Source organism: Phalacrocorax carbo, chromosome 15, assembly GCF_963921805.1.
Source record: "Phalacrocorax carbo chromosome 15, bPhaCar2.1, whole genome shotgun sequence".
NCBI lineage: Eukaryota > Metazoa > Chordata > Aves > Suliformes > Phalacrocoracidae > Phalacrocorax > Phalacrocorax carbo.
Window position 1 is genome coordinate 127,139 of NC_087527.1, and position 17,229 is coordinate 144,367.

Sequence of the window (17,229 nt, forward strand, 5' to 3'; positions counted from 1 at the left end):
CTTCAATCACAAGGGTGCAAACAGACAGTAATTGTACAACCCGTACCTGCAATCTAGTAAATTTAACCCTTACAAATTTGGAAATGTGGAAACAGAAAAAAATAACCAGAATTGGACTCAAGATATATGGACTTGGAGAAGATCCAGGTGTAGTTATTAGTATTGAAATAAAAGAAAAGACAAGAGAATCGGTGCAGCATAAATTGTTATTTAACTCATTTTATCATGAAATAGAAACAGGGGTAAAATATGAAATTCCCACAGTTGCTAAAAATCTATTTGTAAATCTTGCTGAAAACATTGCGAAGTCACTGAATGTAACCAATTGTTATGTTTGTGGTGGGACAAACCAAGGTGAACGATGGCCATGGGAGGCTATGGAGAGCAATATAAGTAACCCCCAAGTCTGGAAAACAATGGGAAAGAGTAATAGGAAACAACAATGGGTGCTTCAGACAAGTATAATTGGAAAGAGTTGCTGGCAGAATCTAAAAGACAATGGAAGACCAGTAGGTAATCTAGAGTATGAGGGAAGTTACCTATGGAATGAAACTCAGAACAATTGGGATAAGTAGGGAAACCCACTGGAGATGAATGATCAATCTAAGAATTGGACCAATGGAACAAATATACCAAAAGGTTGGCCAGCTCCTGAAGGACAGTATTGGATTTGCGGCAAACTGGCTTATGCATATTTGCCAAAGAATTGGACAGGATCTTGTGTATTGGGAACTATAAGACCCAGTTTTTTCCTGTTACCCATAAGTCAGGGAGAGCGACTGGGAGTCCAAGTGTATGTTGAGGCTGATGAGTTAAGAAAAAGGCGTCACAAGCGGAGCTTACAAATTGGAAATTGGAAAGATAATGAATGGCCTCCGGAGAGGATTATTGCTTATTATGATCCAGCTACATGGGCAGAAGATGGATCTTGGGGCTACAGGACCCCAATATATATGTTAAATAGAATAATTAGATTACAGGCTGTGGTAGAAATAGTTGTAAATAAGACTGGAGATGCACTTGGATTAATTGCAAAACAGAACACCAAAATGAGAACTGCTTTGTATCAAAACCGCTTAGCTTTAGATTATTTGCTAGCACAAGAAGGAGGAGTGTGTGGAAAATTTAACCTTAGTAACTGTTGTCTAGAAATAGATGATGAAGGAAAAGCTGTAAATGAACTTGTAAAAGAAATTAAGAAAATCGCACACGTCCCAGTTCAAACTTGGAATGGAATCAATCTAGGAGAATTAGGGTGGAACTTTATGGATGGTAATTGGCTTACTAAAATTGGAATAGCTGTACTGGGAATATGTGGAGGACTGTTAGTAATTCCATGTTTAATACCCTGTTTTACTAGACTAATACACTCGGTTATACAAGGAATGCAGATAACTGCAATACCTGTTGATCCAGAAACAAGGGAAAAGAAAACTCATTCCTTGATGATAATAAAGACAAAAGAAGACCCAAAATTGATACCAATTCAGCAAGTATTGACTAGATTGGAAACAAAAACACGAATCAATGCCATAAAAAGAAAAGATGAGGGATTGTAAAATGTGTTCATCTGATTCGTGTCAATATGGAACAATGCTAGAGTCACACGGTGAAGTGTGACCCTCTAGCATTTGACCGTTCTGTTTGTGCTTGTGTAACGGAGAGGCCGTTCAGTGTTCAATTGAATTGTTAACTGTCTTAATGGTTGGGATGTTGATTGACAATTTGTGTAGTTAATTGTTAAGAAAGAATTTTAGTTAGGAGTAGAAACTAACACCTGAGAATTTTAACAAGATAATAAATAATGCTTAGGCCAGACAAGACGGCATTAGCAATGAATGCTTCATTGTCAAGAGGCCTCCTAAAAGGATACAACTCAGTAACTTCAAGGACTAACAGTGGAAACATCTTGCTACAAAGGAGAGAAAGAAGATAAGGGAAGGCCACAAATCAGCCAGCAGTGATAACAGGGGACTTCTTGGCTCAGGAGGCGCTGAAGCATGAAAACTGGGGGAAAGGTAATTCCGGCAGGGGGAGATTGCGACCACCGACCCAATTCAGGACCAAAAAGACTTGCCCCCCCACACCTGTAAAGAGCATGCGTGCTCATCTACATGGCAAGCGTGGCTAATTTAAATACGGCTGACCAACGGCAAGTGGAATGCTTATCACTGACCAAAGAGTGTAAACTTAGGCGTGTTTTTACTAATTGTTATTAATTAAGTAACTGAATATAAACCCTGTAGTATCGTATGACGGTATGCACGTTAGGCGGAAGGATCCCCCGTGCATCCAGCGCTGCTTGCTTGTCTCTATTCAATAAATTGTCAACTTTGATTAAAATTCCTTTGAAGGCTAAATTAATCATAACAGTTCTTAATAGCTATGTTAAAAAAATAAGTGCTCCAGTCCTGCCAGTTCTCAGCACTATATCCTTGCTACTCCAAAGTGTTCCCATACAATACCATCCCTCATTCTTTGTTCAGGGCTATGTGTGTTCGCATGTGTAATGTGTATGGTCAAGCTTTCTAGCAGCACAGCGCTGGGACTTTGTTAAAAGCTAAGGTGTGCTTGATTCCTGCGTGTAAAATATCTGTGTGGAACAGGCCCTGGGCCTGATCCTCTTTAGCCTTCCCCTGAGTCATTTCAAGCAGCACAGCAGAGCGCTACTCTGCAGTCACAGCAGTGTAAGAGGCAGGGTGGGGAGTTGTGCCCTCTGCAGCCTACATCGCATCACACAGCCCGGCAAAGGCTTGTCTCTCAGGCCACCCCTCACCTCTGGGTTGACATACACCATTTCGTTTCCAAGCAAAAAAAATTATCACTTCTGCCTTTTCCCAGTAGAAAAATATGATGTAAAAATGAGGATGCTGAGGAGTAATAGATCAGTTTCAACTGGACTGAAAAACGTTAGAGAATCATTAACATGCCAGCAAGTCAGACGTTTCTGCTTACATCATGTTAAAGCTATGCATAGATAAAACAAAAAACACATAAGTGTGCCTTTATTTTGCAGAAGAAAAAAATTATTTTCGGAGCCAGGGCAAGTATCCCTTTTTGCAACCGCCAAGCTAGGGCCTCTAGCCCTTTTTGGCCCTGATCCTGAAAAAGCCAGCGGGTGTGAACAGCGGTAGTACCACACGCGCTGAAGCCAGGTAATATATGAACTGCCCAGTGCGGCAGAACTCAGCTCCGGGGATAAGACTACAACATGCCCACAAATAAATGCTCAATAGTAGTAACACAGCAAACGAATAACGGCGGAAAAAGGGGAGAGTTCCGACCGGGCCGCCGCCGCGGCAGGGAGGCCGTAAGCCAAAGCGCGGGCAGCGAATTGGGCAAGCAGCCTTTCTCCTGCGCTCGTGCCCCGCCCCGCCGGGCGCGGCTCCTTTAAGGCCGGCGCAGACCCGCGCGTACTAAAAGCGCTGCCGCCGCCATTCTGCCCCGTCCTGCCGCTGCCGCTTTCGCCGCCGCCATCATGCCCATGTTTGCCATCCAGACCAACATCTGCAAGGACGCCGTGCCCGACAGCCTGTTAGGCGACCTCACCCAGCAGCTGGCCAAGGCCACCGGCAAGCCCGCGCAGGTGAGGGCGGGCGGCGGGGCCGGTGCTGGCGGAGGGCCGCGGCCCGGCGAGAGCGGGGGCCGTCCCGGGACGGCGGCGGGGTGGGAGCGGGGCGAACACGCGTGTGGCGGCTAGCGCTGACGGGAGGCAGGTGGACGGCGGGCGCCCAGGGGAAGCCGCTGCGGACGCGCGGTGCCTGCGGGCACTAGCCGCTCCCGGGCAGGCCCTGTGCCCGTCCCCCCGCCCGCAGCCCGCCGCTGGAGCCGCGGTGCAGGGCCCCGGTGCGCTGCAGCCCGTCCCTCGGCTGCGCGGCCGCCCAGGCCGCCGGCGCGGCCTGCTGGAGCAGCGACCTGGACTCCGGGAAGCTCGATGCTCGAATAGCCTCAACGCCGGGCTTTGGTCTGCGCCTGTGCCCGGGAGCCGGGATTTCAGCCGCGGAGCGGCGCCAGTGGCATGCCCGGGGGAAGTGCCGGTGCCTGCCAGGCAGGCGAGTCTCTGGCAAAGCAAAGTAGCAGGCAGTGAGCTGGGCTGCTTTTGGTTATTCCAGGATGGGATACGGCCCCTCTTGGACCAGACCACTACAGCCAGAGAAGTCAAAGCCGATAGGGGTGAACTGCAGATGTGTTCCTAGACAGGCCCGGTGGCTCAGTCAGTGATTTGAGGGTGTGAATTCTGGTACACAATTAGCTTTAAAGCCTTTCTCTCTAGCCATGTGCTCTTTGCCCTGTGCAGTTGCAGTGCTGTGGTCGGCAGGAGTACCTGTCTTGCCTGTGGCTTTACACAAGCGCAACCTTTGTTCCTAAAGCTGAGAGCCAGGCTCACGGCAATCCCTGCAGCATGCGCTGCCATGCCACCCATGTGGGCTTCAGCGCCTGACCCTCAGAAGTGTGCAGAGGACAGCGCTGATGAGCTGCCTGGGCTGCAATACAGCACACAGCCGTGCTGTTTGAAGTTGGTATCTAAAGCAAGTGTGTATCAGGAGAGGGAAGGTGAGGTATCCTGTAATGGTTTGTTGTCTTACTGCAGTACATCGCTGTGCACATCATACCTGACCAAATGATGTCGTTTGGGGGCTCCACTGATCCCTGTGCGCTCTGCAGCCTGTACAGCATCGGCAAAATAGGAGGGCAGCAGAACAAGACTTACACCAAGCTCCTGTGTGATCTGATCTCTAAGCACTTGCATGTATCTGCAGACAGGTAAGCCTGGGACATGCTGTTATTAACCCTGTTTATTTGACTCTGAAACCGTTCTAAAAAGTTAATTTAAAAATACAAAAAAGCTGGGAATAAGTCCACATATTTGAGGAAAATACAAAGTGATCATTTGTGGCATTTTCATGGCCTGTTAAGAGTTTGATGCCTACGTCTTTCCCTTGAGAGTCCTGTGTTAAATGGTTTCCTGTTCTCAGAGCAGGAAAAAATCCCATAGGACTGACAAGTTGTACAGCGTGGTTTTTGCTGCCGACGTGTGGTGTCCTCTCGTGACTGGAGGCTGACAGCACAAGGGAGGAGGGCAGTAACAGGCTGGAGCTGACAGGCAAAGTAGAAACCAACAGGCTGTGAACAGCTCCCTCACAGCCTTTGGAGTGTGTCTGCATGCAGTGGTGAAGGACGGGAAGAACCTCCTGACTCTGACATACTGGGGTTGGAAGGGAGAAGTGCAGAACTGGCCCTGAGGGCCTGCTTGGCTTTTGTAAGGCTGCTTCTCTGTCTGACACATGTGAAGGACTACAGCACTCAGAAACAAAAAGGTTTTATCTCTGGAAATTCTTGACAGGCTGGTAATCAAAAGCAGGTCTCTGGACAGTTGCTGATTGAGGAAGGGTTTGTGCTTTAAAGAAGAAAAAAAGTACAGTTCCAGGGACTCTGAAGTATATTGACTGTTTGGAGGTTCTACCAGCGAAATAAGTTAGGTTTCAGTGAAAAAGAAGTTGACATGTCTTCTGAGGAATGGGAAGCACTGTCTCTGTCCTGTTGTACTGTCTCACTCATTACTTACATAAATGAGTTAATAAGGTCACTGTTTGTGTCTCCCTGTGTCTCTTCTGCAGGGTGTACATCAACTACTTTGACATGAATGCTGCCAACGTGGGCTGGAATGGCTCCACCTTTGCATAGAGCTCTGCTGTCTGTCTGAAGAGGCGGCTTCTGGACCTATCCTCATCCTGCCCCTTAGCAGAGACCACTGCATGAATGGCCGTGTTGCATTTAGGCACTCTCAGATTGATGGCTCCCTGCTAGTGTGTTTAAATATTGCTACTTCAACATTCCTCTTTTTCTCTGTGTAGAAAGCAAATAAAGGTTTAGAAGTAAGCTGTCTGGTGTAGGCTTTGGCAGGTTGGGGATGGAGTTGCACAATTGGCAACATACCTGTTTCATTCTGATTGCTAAAGCAAACAAAAGGAACACTGGGTTTGCTTCTGTTTTGCAGACATGGTATTTCACAGTACGGTTAGATTGAGTGGCAGGTGCCTGACAGCAGTCCAGGATGATTTGTACCTTGCTGGGTTCCAGAGGCTGTAGGTGCCTTCAGGGCTTCTTGTTGCCCTTGGAGGGTTTTTTTTTTCCCCCACTGTGTCCTCCATTGCCACAGTGGAAGCGGTCCTTGGGCCAGCCCTGTGCCTGCTGCTTCAGGGAGACCTTTCTCTACCACAGTGCTAGCTGTGTGGGGCTAAGCAAGCAAGGAAGGAGTGCTTTCACTGCTATCTGCATTGCTTTCGTCGGCACCCTTCAGGCAGGCAGGGCTTGCCCTCGGTGCTGTGGTGAGCCTGTGTACTGGCTGCCGGCCCGCCCCCGCAGTGATGTTCTCCTGTCTTAGGCCTCAGTGTTTCAGGGCCGCGCTCCCGCCATGCTGGGCTGGAGGGGGGCCGCCAGTGAGGTACTCTAATCCCCTCACCATTTCCCCATGACTGCCCGCCCCCGCGCCTTGTGGAGCCTTCCGCCTGCGCCACGCGACTCCGTGACGCCATCTCCGTGCGCCCGGCCGGCGCGGCGGTCCATGGCGCTCTTCTGCATCAACAGGTACGTTCGGCCCCGGCCCGGGTTGGCTCCGGGAGACGCGTCTCGGCGTCCCCCCGTGGCAGGGACTCGAGCGGAGGGCGCCTGGCCGGACGGGCCTGGTGGTGGCGGCAGCTTGTGCCTGAGGAGGTTTTGTCTGGGCTGTTTCAGGTATGGTGGTGGGGAGGAGGAGGCGGAGGCGGCGGTGGCCGAGGCGGAGGATCGGGCTCGGGTCCTACTGGAGCGGCTGCGCCAGCAGGCGAGGGTCCGGCAGCTGAAGAAGCAGCAGGAGGCGCGGCCCGAGCGAGGGGAAGGCGAGCTGCCCGGCGGGGGCGAGCCCGGAGGAGGAAGAAGAAAGAGGACATGTGAAGAGCAGTCCTGTGCGCACGGACAGAAGAAGCTAAAGAAGAAGCAACAGCCTCGCAGGTCTTCTGAAGAAAGAGCGGATACTGAGGAGGCAGCAGATAGCAACACTCCATCAAAGAAGAAAGAAAATAGAATAAAACCGAAAGCGTCTCAAGAGACGACTGAAGCGGGTAACAATAAACTGGGGTCATTTCTGTCAACAGTTCTCAACAGATGATTAGGTGCAAGCTGCCCTTTAAGTAGCTTGCTGAATTTACCTGATAGTAAATTTTGTTTTCCTCTGCTTGATATGTTCCCAAAGTAATTCCCTTTTTTAGAGGAAAGTTCCATATTGCAAACTTTTAGGGTCAGCTTAGTGTAAGGGAAGGAGGGAAGCACGTCACCTCAGTCTTCAATTGCTTCCATACCAGCAAAGGAAGTTTTGGCTTTGGCACTCAGATTTAGGAAGAAAGAGGAGCTTGCAAGTTGTCACTTAAGTCCTATGTTACAAAATGTTTCTAACATCCCTTTTCTGTAGCACGTTCTGACCCGTAGCTTTGTATTCCTGTTATCCAAATTCCAGATTCTGAAGAAGACATCAAACAACAGGAAAACAGAAGCAACCTTAAAAATAAGTCTTCAAACAGGAAGAAGGCAGACAAGGAAACACAGGGTGCTGAAACAAGGGAGAAAAAATCCAGTGGAAGAGCTGAAGGAAATCAAGGCACAAAGGTGGAGCTGTCCTTAGCAGCCTCAGAGGAAGAGGCAAATCTTCCACCCTCCAGTTTGGTGATTCTTGAAGACTATGACAGAAAGCCAGTGCAGAAGGTAACTAGCTTGACTGAATTTTGATATGGTCAGGAAGGAGCAGCATCCTTACCAGCTTATTTTATGTATGGTATTGTCTGTTTGACAGCAGAAATGCTTTGGTTTTTCTCCTTTCCCTCACCTCAGGTTCAGCACTTCTTACCACAGTGGCTTGCTCAACCCAAACTAGTGCAAAAACATATCAAGGATAATTTAGTTCAAATCAGAGATGTCCCAGGAATTCATCCCAGGCTATTGAAAAAGCTGCAAATGAATGGGATAGAGTCGTTTTTTCCAGGTACCTTGACAGTGTTTTTGTGTCTTTCTGAATTAACTTATGTAGCTCCTGCAGTCTGTTGCTGTATATTTTATGTAGTCAGTGGGGTAAAATATGGAACAAAAACAAGTTTAATGCATCAGTGTGATAGTACCAGTTTTAACCCTTCACTTTCAAATCTGAGTAATTGAAATCTGTTATCTAGTCTCAAATGCAGCTCTACAAAATATGGTGGCCTGAAGTAATAGCTCACAGCTGCCAAAAGAGGGAGGTCTTACTTGTGTCCTCCCATTTTTTCCCCTTATTCCAGGCTTGTGCTTTACTTCTTTACCTTCCACCATCTCTGCTTCTCATTAGACCTCTCTGGGAACCCCTTCAACTTACTTAAGCAGCAGAAAACTGTTCAGGCAAAAAAACCTGTTGGTTTTCCATTATCTTACTGGTTTTGTAGACAAGTACAATAAATGCCAGCTCCTAAATAAGTAGAAAGCACAGCTAGAAGCGAGGATAAGGAGAGGGCCAGAAGGGAGGAAGACAGGATCCCTCACCTTCAGCCAATTACTTGGTCCAGCTGAGCCTGGAGGCTTAGGTTGTCTCAGAGACTCATCAAGGTTATGTTGGAAAGCTGGCTTGTGTCTTCTCTTTTTAAGTACGCTGTTACATAATGTTTTAATGTAAATACTTATTTTGTTCTGGGAGATCTTAACAGGTTGCTGATAGCAACTTCTTGTGTTTTCTCATAACTCAAGTCCAGCTTACGGCACTTGGTAGTAGATAGATCAAGCAGTGTCACACTCTGTCTGGTAGAGATGCTGTCCACTGAAGTCATATATTGTATGTGTCACTCAGCATGGTCTCGTCATGGAACTAGATTCCCTGGCTGCTAAACCTCACAGATAAACCAAAGTTGGCGAGTTTGTCAGCGCTTGTCATGGGACAGGGCAAGGAGAGAGTTCATGCATGACAGCCAAAGCTGTTGCCTGTGCATGACTGTTTGCTCCAGTCTTTGTGTACTCTCCTGCAGTGAACCTGAATGACTCCAAAGCCTATAGAAGTTGTGCGTTTTGCTTCTTGGCAGATAAGGCTGCATGGCCATGTTACATATTTTGTGTTTATATGAGAGTAGTTTGTACTTCAAAGAAAGGATGCTTACAGCCAAATACTCTTGGGTTTTAAGTCTGCCCAGTGCCATCCTAACATGTGAATGAGAAGACAGATGTGAGTTGAAAACAGTATTTAACACTGTAACATCCAAGCTGAGCACTAGAAATAGCTGAATTCTTGGGGAGGGAAATCTCTGTGTTCAGCACTAAGCTCCCATGAGTGAAGAAGAACCAGGTAAGACCAGACAGTATCTCTATTAACAAATGGGTTTGATTTCTTCCTCTCTATGTCTATAGCAACAACAGCACTGATGTGGGAGCAGATTCATTGTATACAACTGCTTTTCTGGATACACTGGTTTTAACCCAGTTAACTCTGCAGTTAATGTTTGTTTTCATTTTTGTTCAGTTCAGGCAGAGGTGATCCCTGCCATTCTACAGAGTGCGTCTAACGGGTATTTGATGGGGCAGGGAGGATATCGCCCCAAAGACATCTGCGTCTCAGCACCTACTGGCAGTGGTAAAACCCTGTCTTTTGTCATACCCATAGTACAGGTGAGTTTACCTCTAGTGAAATATCTGTAGGGAAAATGCTGGCATTGCTTTCATTCCAGTGAAACCTGAACTTAGAAGTAGGTCAAAAAGCCAAGGAATATGTGGCTGCAAAGCAGCAGATTTTTAGCTCAGACCTGTCTCGGGGAGCTGTATGAGTCCCCTTCATCCCAGCATCCCACTCCCTTTCTCAGACAACAGGCACAACACGAGGAGCTGGGAGGATGGAGGGGAGTAAAATGGAAACATAAAACTCGGTGGGGATATGTCAAGCCCATCTTGTCTCACTAGGTTAGATGCAAGAACCCCCTTCTCTCCCCACTGCTTTCAGGGGCTCATGTGGCCTTTGTTTTGGTAGGTTCTGCTCAATCGAGTAGTTTGCCGGGTACGAGCTCTGGTTGTTCTGCCCACCAAAGAACTGGCACAACAGGTATGTGGCTCTTCACCTTCTCTTTGAGCAGAACTGGGCCAGGGAAAAAGCTGGTGCAGTCAGTACTTCGCTTGGCTGTTTCATGAAGCAGGTTGAAGACCCTGTTAGTGAGTTTGATGTTGTTAGCATAATGGAAAATATTATTTCAAATGATTTTGTTGTGGCTAACAAAACCCATCTCTTTGCAGGTGAGTAAAGTGTTCAACATTTACACTGATGGGACAGGTCTGAAGGTCGTTTTGATTACTGGACAGAAATCTTTTTCAAAGGAGCAGGAGATGCTTGTCCAGAAAAAGTAGGTTAAAATATCTTTTGGTAAGGTTTATAGAGATTGTAAACGATTTACTCTCAGTAAGCAGAGGTCAAAATATAGGCTATTCCATCACACCATCATGCAATAATGATTTTGGATAGTGCGTTTATATACTAGATGGGGTTGTTCTGTCTTGTCAAACTGCCTGTTACTACCCCTTTTTTGTGATTGTTATGTTTTACTAGATTTTTGGGGTTCTTCACCAGCTGAGTAGAATGCAAACGTTTATGTTATACCCACAGGTACAAATGATTCTTGTGGGATTTTGCTGCAATTAAGCTTTTTCTAAGAGCAGTGAAGAATTATATTTTTTGTTTAAAATGAGGGTTTAATTGTGTGCTGTCTTTGTATGCTTTCCAAAGTAAAGTGCGTATTTGAATTTTATTATTTCTCAGTTAAGTGAATAGTAGGAAAATCTTAAGGTCAGCTGACCAAGGATCTCTTACTTGCTTTATGGTGTAGGGAGACACTTCCTGATGGGCTGCTTGTTCTTTCAGAGTGACAGGCTACTGCAGCCTGGCTGATATTATTGTGGCTACACCAGGACGGCTCACAGATCACATTAACCAGACCCCGGGGTTCAGCCTGACGCAGCTTCGCTTCCTGGTGAGTGAACTCCACAGGTCTCCCATCTTAGTGCAAGGTCCATTACAGCTGTAATTGCTGCTTTGTTTTTGCATTATACATAAATACATCTCTGTTGGCACTGTTGTAGGGGCCTGGTCAACACTCCATATTGCTCAGACAGCAGTCTCAAGATGAGATGTTTTATTCTGACTCGTGACACCCAAGCATCCCCCCACTTCCCCTTCTCTCTTAGCATCTTGCAAACACAAACTCAGAGTAAAGTCTTATCAGTCAAATAAATTATCACACTGTAGGGTAAATTATCACACTGTAGTAGCTTCCACTGTATGGGAGTCTGTGCAGAGACATAGTTGCAATCTTATTTAGGATATGGAGATTTTTATTTGGAGTTGTGGATTGGATTTACGTGCAGATGAACATGTGCGTAGTTTGAATATCAGGCTGGCTACTGAGTCACTGAAATAAAAGCAAAGTTCAGTTTTGGGGTAGTAACTTCTGCCTTCATTTGATAAGGATAATATTACAAAAGGAAAATAAAAGCTGCCTAATGCTAGACAGTATTTAACAAGTAGTGGTATTTGTCCTTGTGAATTCAGATCGTAGATGAAGCTGACCGTATGATCGATGACATGCACCAAAACTGCCTGAACCAAATTGTCAAAGCTGCATTCCAAGTAGAAAATTACTCTGGCTCCAACATGTTTTTTCAGAGGACCAAACCAGGGCCTATAACCGCAGCCAGGTAAGTTGCCAAATGCATTTCTTTGACCTGGTAGCATGGACACTGGCACCTTGATGCCACTGTGCTGCTTCACAGTACTCCCTCACAGGCACTCCCAAAGCTTGCTTGCTCTGAGAAATATCTGTCAAAGTAAGGCAGCTGAACTAGCTGATACTGATACTTTTAGGCTGAAGCCTAAGTACTGTATTCTCCAAGCTTTCCTTAGCTAGACTAAAGGAGCTTCAAAAGAACGCACAAATATTGCAAGTCTGTGGTTCATTTGTACAGTAACTGTCATAATGCCCTCTGACAAGCTGAGTAATGGATTTGAAGAAAAACTCTTGGAATTATCTATGTGCAGCTGCTCTTTTCATACAGCATGGTAGAGATGTGTGAGAAACGGAGATCAGTGACTAAGGAATGAAGCAGCTAGAATGAGGACATGGGTAACTAGGATGGAAGGATGTGTGCAGGGGTAACAGATGCAGGTTGTGCAGTTGGTTGAGGGTGCTGATCTCTAAACTCCACCATAAACCAAGGGTGGAAAAGAACCTACAGGAAAGGCCCAGAGGAGGAAAAGAGCATCAAAAAGGATTAATTGATTCCCTAATAACATCTGAAAGCACTTGTGGAGGAACTCCTTTGTCCCATCCTCAAAGCTTGGTTTCTGTGTGCTATTTATTTCAGCTCCTGCTATCCTCAGATGCCTTTACAGAAGCTGCTGTTTTCAGCCACGCTGACCCAGGACCCAGAGAAACTGCAGCAGCTGGACTTATTCCAGCCTCTCCTCTTCACATCTGTCTATTCTGAGAAAAAAATACTTGGAGATGGAGCAGAGACTGAACAAAACACTAATAAGAAATACACACTCCCCGAGGGGCTATCGGTATGACATTAATTCTCTTGAATAAATTGTACTTGAAGATTTGCTTAACTCTATCTAGTATCTAGTTATGTTTTTACCCTATTAAAAAATGTCTTCCCTATGATTCCTTGCATTGCAGTGCTGGGAGAAAGTGGCATTGGGAGTATTTATGATACAGAGAGCTCTACCATTGCGCATTTGTTTTCTCATTGCTTAGTGTTCATTTGGTTGAGACTGGCTTTTTTTTTTTTAATTAAACTCTCTTCGTGCAGAATTAAGTTTACAAGCAATGGGGACTGGAGCTACAAATTACATAAGTGCTAATACATTATTATTATAACAGGCATTTCAAGACATGTAGATAGAGGTCACCCTGTAGACAAGAACACAGTACATGTTGTTACTTGCTTTGGAGAAGTGAGCATGTTAGAACAACGTAGGTGTCCCACCTCCACCTAGTGTTGTATCCTCCCAGCCTATGACTGTGACCTGTTCTAATGGGAGTAGCATTGTGGGGTCTGGTTTTGCTGCTATTTGTCAGCTGCAAAACATCCAAGCCTGTGTAGGTCACAGACAGGTGGGTGGGTTTCAGAGAAGATAGCCTTGACAAGAAGTAATTTTCCTCTCTGAACTTCTTCCCTGTCAACTGCAGCAATGTTATGTGCCATGTGACCTGAATTCCAAGCCTTTGCTCCTCTTGCATTTCATGCTGACAATGAAATTTACCCGTGTGTTGTGCTTTACCAACTCCAGGGAAGTTTCTCACAGGTGAATATATTAATGAGATCACTATAATAGTTATCTGCCAAGTAATGTTAGAAAGCTGACGAAGTGACTGGTTCTATCCTGTTTACCTACAGATTGTTCCTGCTGGTTCAAGCCTTTGGTGGAGTCGCTGTGGCTGAATTTTCTTCTCGGTTACCTCCAAATGAGAGACAGAGAACCATCAAGGAATTTGAACAAGGAAAAATACAACTGTGAGCATCTCCAATGAGTTTCCTGCGTGTCTTCCAACATAGGCTATTTCCAGTGTGAAAAGCTAGGTAGAACCAAGAGCACAGTTAAATGGGGCCCTCTGTAAAACAGCATGCAGGAACCAACTTAACAGAATAGGTGTGAGACTTGGCCTTGTGACTTTTTAATTGTTGCCCCTGCATGTAACTTGGCCTATTCTTATCTAGCTGTAATCTGAATTTCCGTGTGTTATTTTGTAACAAGCAGTAAAGGTAACTGCTTGTTTATATAGTTCCAAAACACACACAGTCCTGAAAATATTAACTTTAATGTCTGTGCTTGGGGTCTGGTGCTTTTTGGAAGAAAATGGATGTTGATGCTAGAACTATATATAGTATTAGTGCTTCCTACCAAAGAAATCCCTGATCAGACTGGCATACATACTTCTATCCGTGTGCTTGATTTGCTTTGTGATTTTGGTAGCTATATGGGATTGCATTTGTGGAATGTCTCTGAGAGGAAGGTAAATATTTATTTTCTGGATTTTCTTTTTATCCAAATCCTGTGTTTAAATTAATCTTCGCTGGAGTTTTGCACCTCGCTGTCTGTATTCAGTGCCTTTATGAAATGTTCAGATAGCCTATAGGTTTGTCATCTCCAGTGGTGGGAGGTGTCTGGCAGGTTGCATACTTGGAGAACCTGGAAACACCCAGTAACTTTTCATGCACAGCAGTAGGTGACAAGCCTGTAGTTATGCTTGGAGGTCTGCCTGCAGCTAAACATGCCAGTGACAATGAGGAGTGACTTACGGTGCTGCTGTTGTGCACAGAGGTCAGAGGCTGGCTGCCCAGTTTGAACAGGGTTGTGCTGTGTCCACTTGTGTTTCACTTATGCGTGTAGTGCAAGAGATGTTATCTGAAAATGACTACCTGTACGTTTAAAACCAGGTTAATCAGCACGGATGCCACTGCACGAGGGATTGACGTTAAAGGAGTGAATTATGTAATAAACTATGATGCACCTCAGTTCATCAGGACATACATTCACAGGTAAGACAACCAGGAGCAAAAGGAAGATGTTTGAGCTTTGCTTACTTTGAAATATTTAGCAAAGGTGTCGTGCACTTAAAAGGGTTTTTAGCTTCGAATATTTTTTTTTACTTTAATACGCAAATAGCGTTCTAATCAAAATGAAGCCCATAGCATCACCAGAGTAATGCAGTATTGAAGCAGAGAACTAGCACCCTGTTACAGAAAATGTATTTTACAGGAGCTAGAAATTCTGTCCTGGATGGTTTTTAGTATTCGGTTTCTTGGTGTTCAGAAAACTGCGCTGGCTCAGCAGCTGTGAATGAGCCTTTGAAATGTTAATTCTTTGTAACGTATGGCTAGTCCTGCTGTGCTAACCTCGGAAAACTCAGACTTTCTGAAATCTGGAGAATTTCAGAATCGGACTCCTGGAGCTGATAATGGCAGAGATTGTGGCTAAACTGACTTGATGGTACTTTTTCTGATTTCAGAGTTGGAAGAACAGCTCGTGCAGGAAAAGTGGGCATCGCTTTCAGCTTGGTCCTTAGAATTCAGGTATGTTGTTGGTGTGACATCATTTGATAAGGATGCATGCAGGGGCATAAGGAAGATATGGTTCACACTACCCACCTTTTCCCGTCAGCTGAGCTTTGTACTTGGAAACTTCAATTGTTTCCTGACTAGGCAGCACCTTTGAAAATGTGCTCATTTTCTAGCTGATAGGTAGTGGGGTGTCTCATCTCCTGTGTCTGTTTTGTTGTGTAGGAACGTAGGTTTCTGCGGATGTTGAAGGATGCCGACATCCAAGACATAAAGAAGCACCCAGTGAAGGGCAACTCATTAAAGCCGTTAGTGCAGCAATATGAGGAAGCTCTGTGTAAGCTTGAGAAGACAGTCAAGGTAACTGAAACAGGGAAGAAAACAAACAAAAAAAATGATAGCTTGCACAGCTTATTGTAACTCATGACTAGCACAAGTATTACTGTCCAGAATCCTTTTCTTTAACTAAGACATTTCCATTTCAGTGTGAAGGCAGTCTTTTTGGGTGCATCATTATGAAATACTCGTAAGTGTGGGGAGGGGAGAAAGAGGTTTTCTGTTCAAAGGAAGGTAGGCAGCATCCCTAGAGGTATTTAGAAGACACGTAGATGTGGCATATAGGGACATGGTTTAGTGGTGACTTGGCAGTGTTAGGTTTACTGTTGGACTCAACCTTAAGGGTCTTTTCCAACCTAAATGATCCTATGATTCTATTCTACAAATCTGGTTTGTGGTGTTTCCTTTTCTATTCTGCCTTTACCTTTGGAGCTGGGATTTTGGCAGCTACCCAGAGGAAGGCAAACAAAATGCAGAAATTAAGCCTTTTGTCATTACAGAGTCAGCTATGCTGACTAGAAGTCGGACATTCCAGGACAGGGAAGAATTTTATGCTGGCCCTCCTTTATATAGCAGCAGGAAGGTTGAGAGCTTTCAGCCAAAAGCAGGGTAGCATTTAACATGCCAGATAGGTAGACTAGGGATCGTTAATAGACTTTCTGTGCTGTATGATTTGGGCAAGTGTTCTGCTCTCTAATTTGAGGACACCTAATAAACAACTGTCCCTGAAAAATGATGATTTTTGGGTTGCAGACTAGAAATGTTTGAGAACTGGTGCAGAAAGGATTATTAAATTGTTCCATTGCTCCCCGAAATCCCTTCTGTGTGGTTCTGAGACAGGGCCATCTTCAGTTACCTTCTCAACTTTAATTTTGAACAGAACGAACAAGCACAGAAATGAGTGTAAATGAATGGAAGCTGAGAAGGTCATGTTTTGTGGCACTGAAGCTGCTGAGCAGGCCAGGTCATGGACTACTTACTACCCAGCACAGAAACAATGAGATGCAGTCCCTGGCTCAGTCCAGCTCTCATAATGGAGCTGGATGGTTTGCTCCTCAACCTTATCATATCCAAAGTCAGCTATTAGAAGCTTCATTCCCCTTTCAAGGACACTGCAAACAGCGTTCAGTTAGTCGTTTAAAAAAAAATTGAGATACAGTTGTCTTGAAGAGGCCTTTGCATCATACCCTACTGGCATAAGTAAAAATACCACCAGTGAAGAGAACAGCCGTTACACAGCTCTTGAGCATGGTCCTGATGGAACTGCTGGTCTCTGAAGCTGCGGGCTGTGCCCTTCTTGCATCGGAATGGGGACAACTAATGCTTGTCACTGCAACTTTTAATGAATACTATATATATTTTTTAAAGTGTCTAATAAAGATTCCTGGATAAGAGGGATGGAGACAGTGTTGAAGAGATTTTTCACTTCTACAATCTCATGCCTTCCTTGTCATTTTTTGCCGATGTTGTTTCCTTCCACCATTCAGTACCCATGGTAAGAGCAGGTATTATTGTGAGGTTGGTGTTAATGCAGACTAAAATGTCTGATGTCTAATATGTGTATACTGGAGTCAGCTGGTATCACTGCAAGCCATAAATCTCTATTTGATACATGCCACTGATATTTTTAGCTGCCCCTGTCAGAAGGCTTGGAGCTACCACATAGCTGCAGCCTGCACCTACCCTACGCGTCCTTCAGCAGGAAACGCCCTAGCTCTGGCTTATTTTGTAAACCAAAACAAATGTACACCAGCATTAGCAATGCATGACTGGAGCAAAATGAAGGGCTGGGACTCGTGGAGGGAT

General features: G+C 45.3%; 2 protein-coding genes across 3 annotated transcripts; both read left to right on the forward strand.

The window, feature by feature from the left end:
• Positions 1–3,271: 3,271 nt before the first annotated feature.
• Positions 3,272–5,880, forward strand: MIF (macrophage migration inhibitory factor). Its single transcript, XM_064466681.1, has 3 exons — positions 3,272–3,586; positions 4,592–4,764; positions 5,619–5,880. Exons 1-3 carry the CDS (start codon positions 3,479–3,481, stop codon positions 5,683–5,685), a joined length of 348 nt encoding a protein of 115 aa, XP_064322751.1. The 5' UTR covers positions 3,272–3,478; the 3' UTR covers positions 5,686–5,880.
• Positions 5,881–6,491: 611 nt separating this feature from the next.
• DDX51 (DEAD-box helicase 51) lies at positions 6,492–16,825 on the forward strand. Of its 2 annotated transcripts, XM_064466675.1 has the most exons (16): positions 6,494–6,588; positions 6,736–7,100; positions 7,493–7,737; positions 7,864–8,014; positions 9,506–9,651; positions 10,007–10,078; positions 10,267–10,373; positions 10,889–10,997; positions 11,576–11,721; positions 12,388–12,586; positions 13,218–13,333; positions 13,426–13,542; positions 14,467–14,568; positions 15,039–15,102; positions 15,313–15,447; positions 16,304–16,825. In XM_064466675.1, exons 1-16 carry the CDS (start codon positions 6,566–6,568, stop codon positions 16,322–16,324), a joined length of 2,118 nt encoding a protein of 705 aa, XP_064322745.1. In that variant the 5' UTR covers positions 6,494–6,565; the 3' UTR covers positions 16,325–16,825. The 2 variants fall into 2 exon arrangements, with proteins under 2 accessions (XP_064322746.1, XP_064322745.1); XM_064466676.1 differs by lacking the exon at positions 15,313–15,447 and having other exon boundaries at positions 6,492–6,588.
• The last annotated feature ends 404 nt before the right edge of the window (positions 16,826–17,229 follow it).

Bases quoted from the DNA above. Each gene is read 5' to 3' on its own strand.
- MIF (XM_064466681.1), top strand. From the start codon at position 3,479: ATGCCCATGTTTGCCATCCAGACCAACATCTGCAAGGACGCCGTGCCC. The intron at 3,587-4,591 runs GTGAGGGCGGGC...GTCTTACTGCAG, and splicing joins CCACCGGCAAGCCCGCGCAG to TACATCGCTGTGCACATCAT. The intron at 4,765-5,618 runs GTAAGCCTGGGA...TCTCTTCTGCAG, and splicing joins TTGCATGTATCTGCAGACAG to GGTGTACATCAACTACTTTG.
- DDX51 (XM_064466675.1), top strand. From the start codon at position 6,566: ATGGCGCTCTTCTGCATCAACAG. The intron at 10,374-10,888 runs GTAGGTTAAAAT...TTGTTCTTTCAG, and splicing joins GAGATGCTTGTCCAGAAAAA to AGTGACAGGCTACTGCAGCC. The intron at 13,543-14,466 runs GTGAGCATCTCC...GTTTAAAACCAG, and splicing joins GAACAAGGAAAAATACAACT to GTTAATCAGCACGGATGCCA.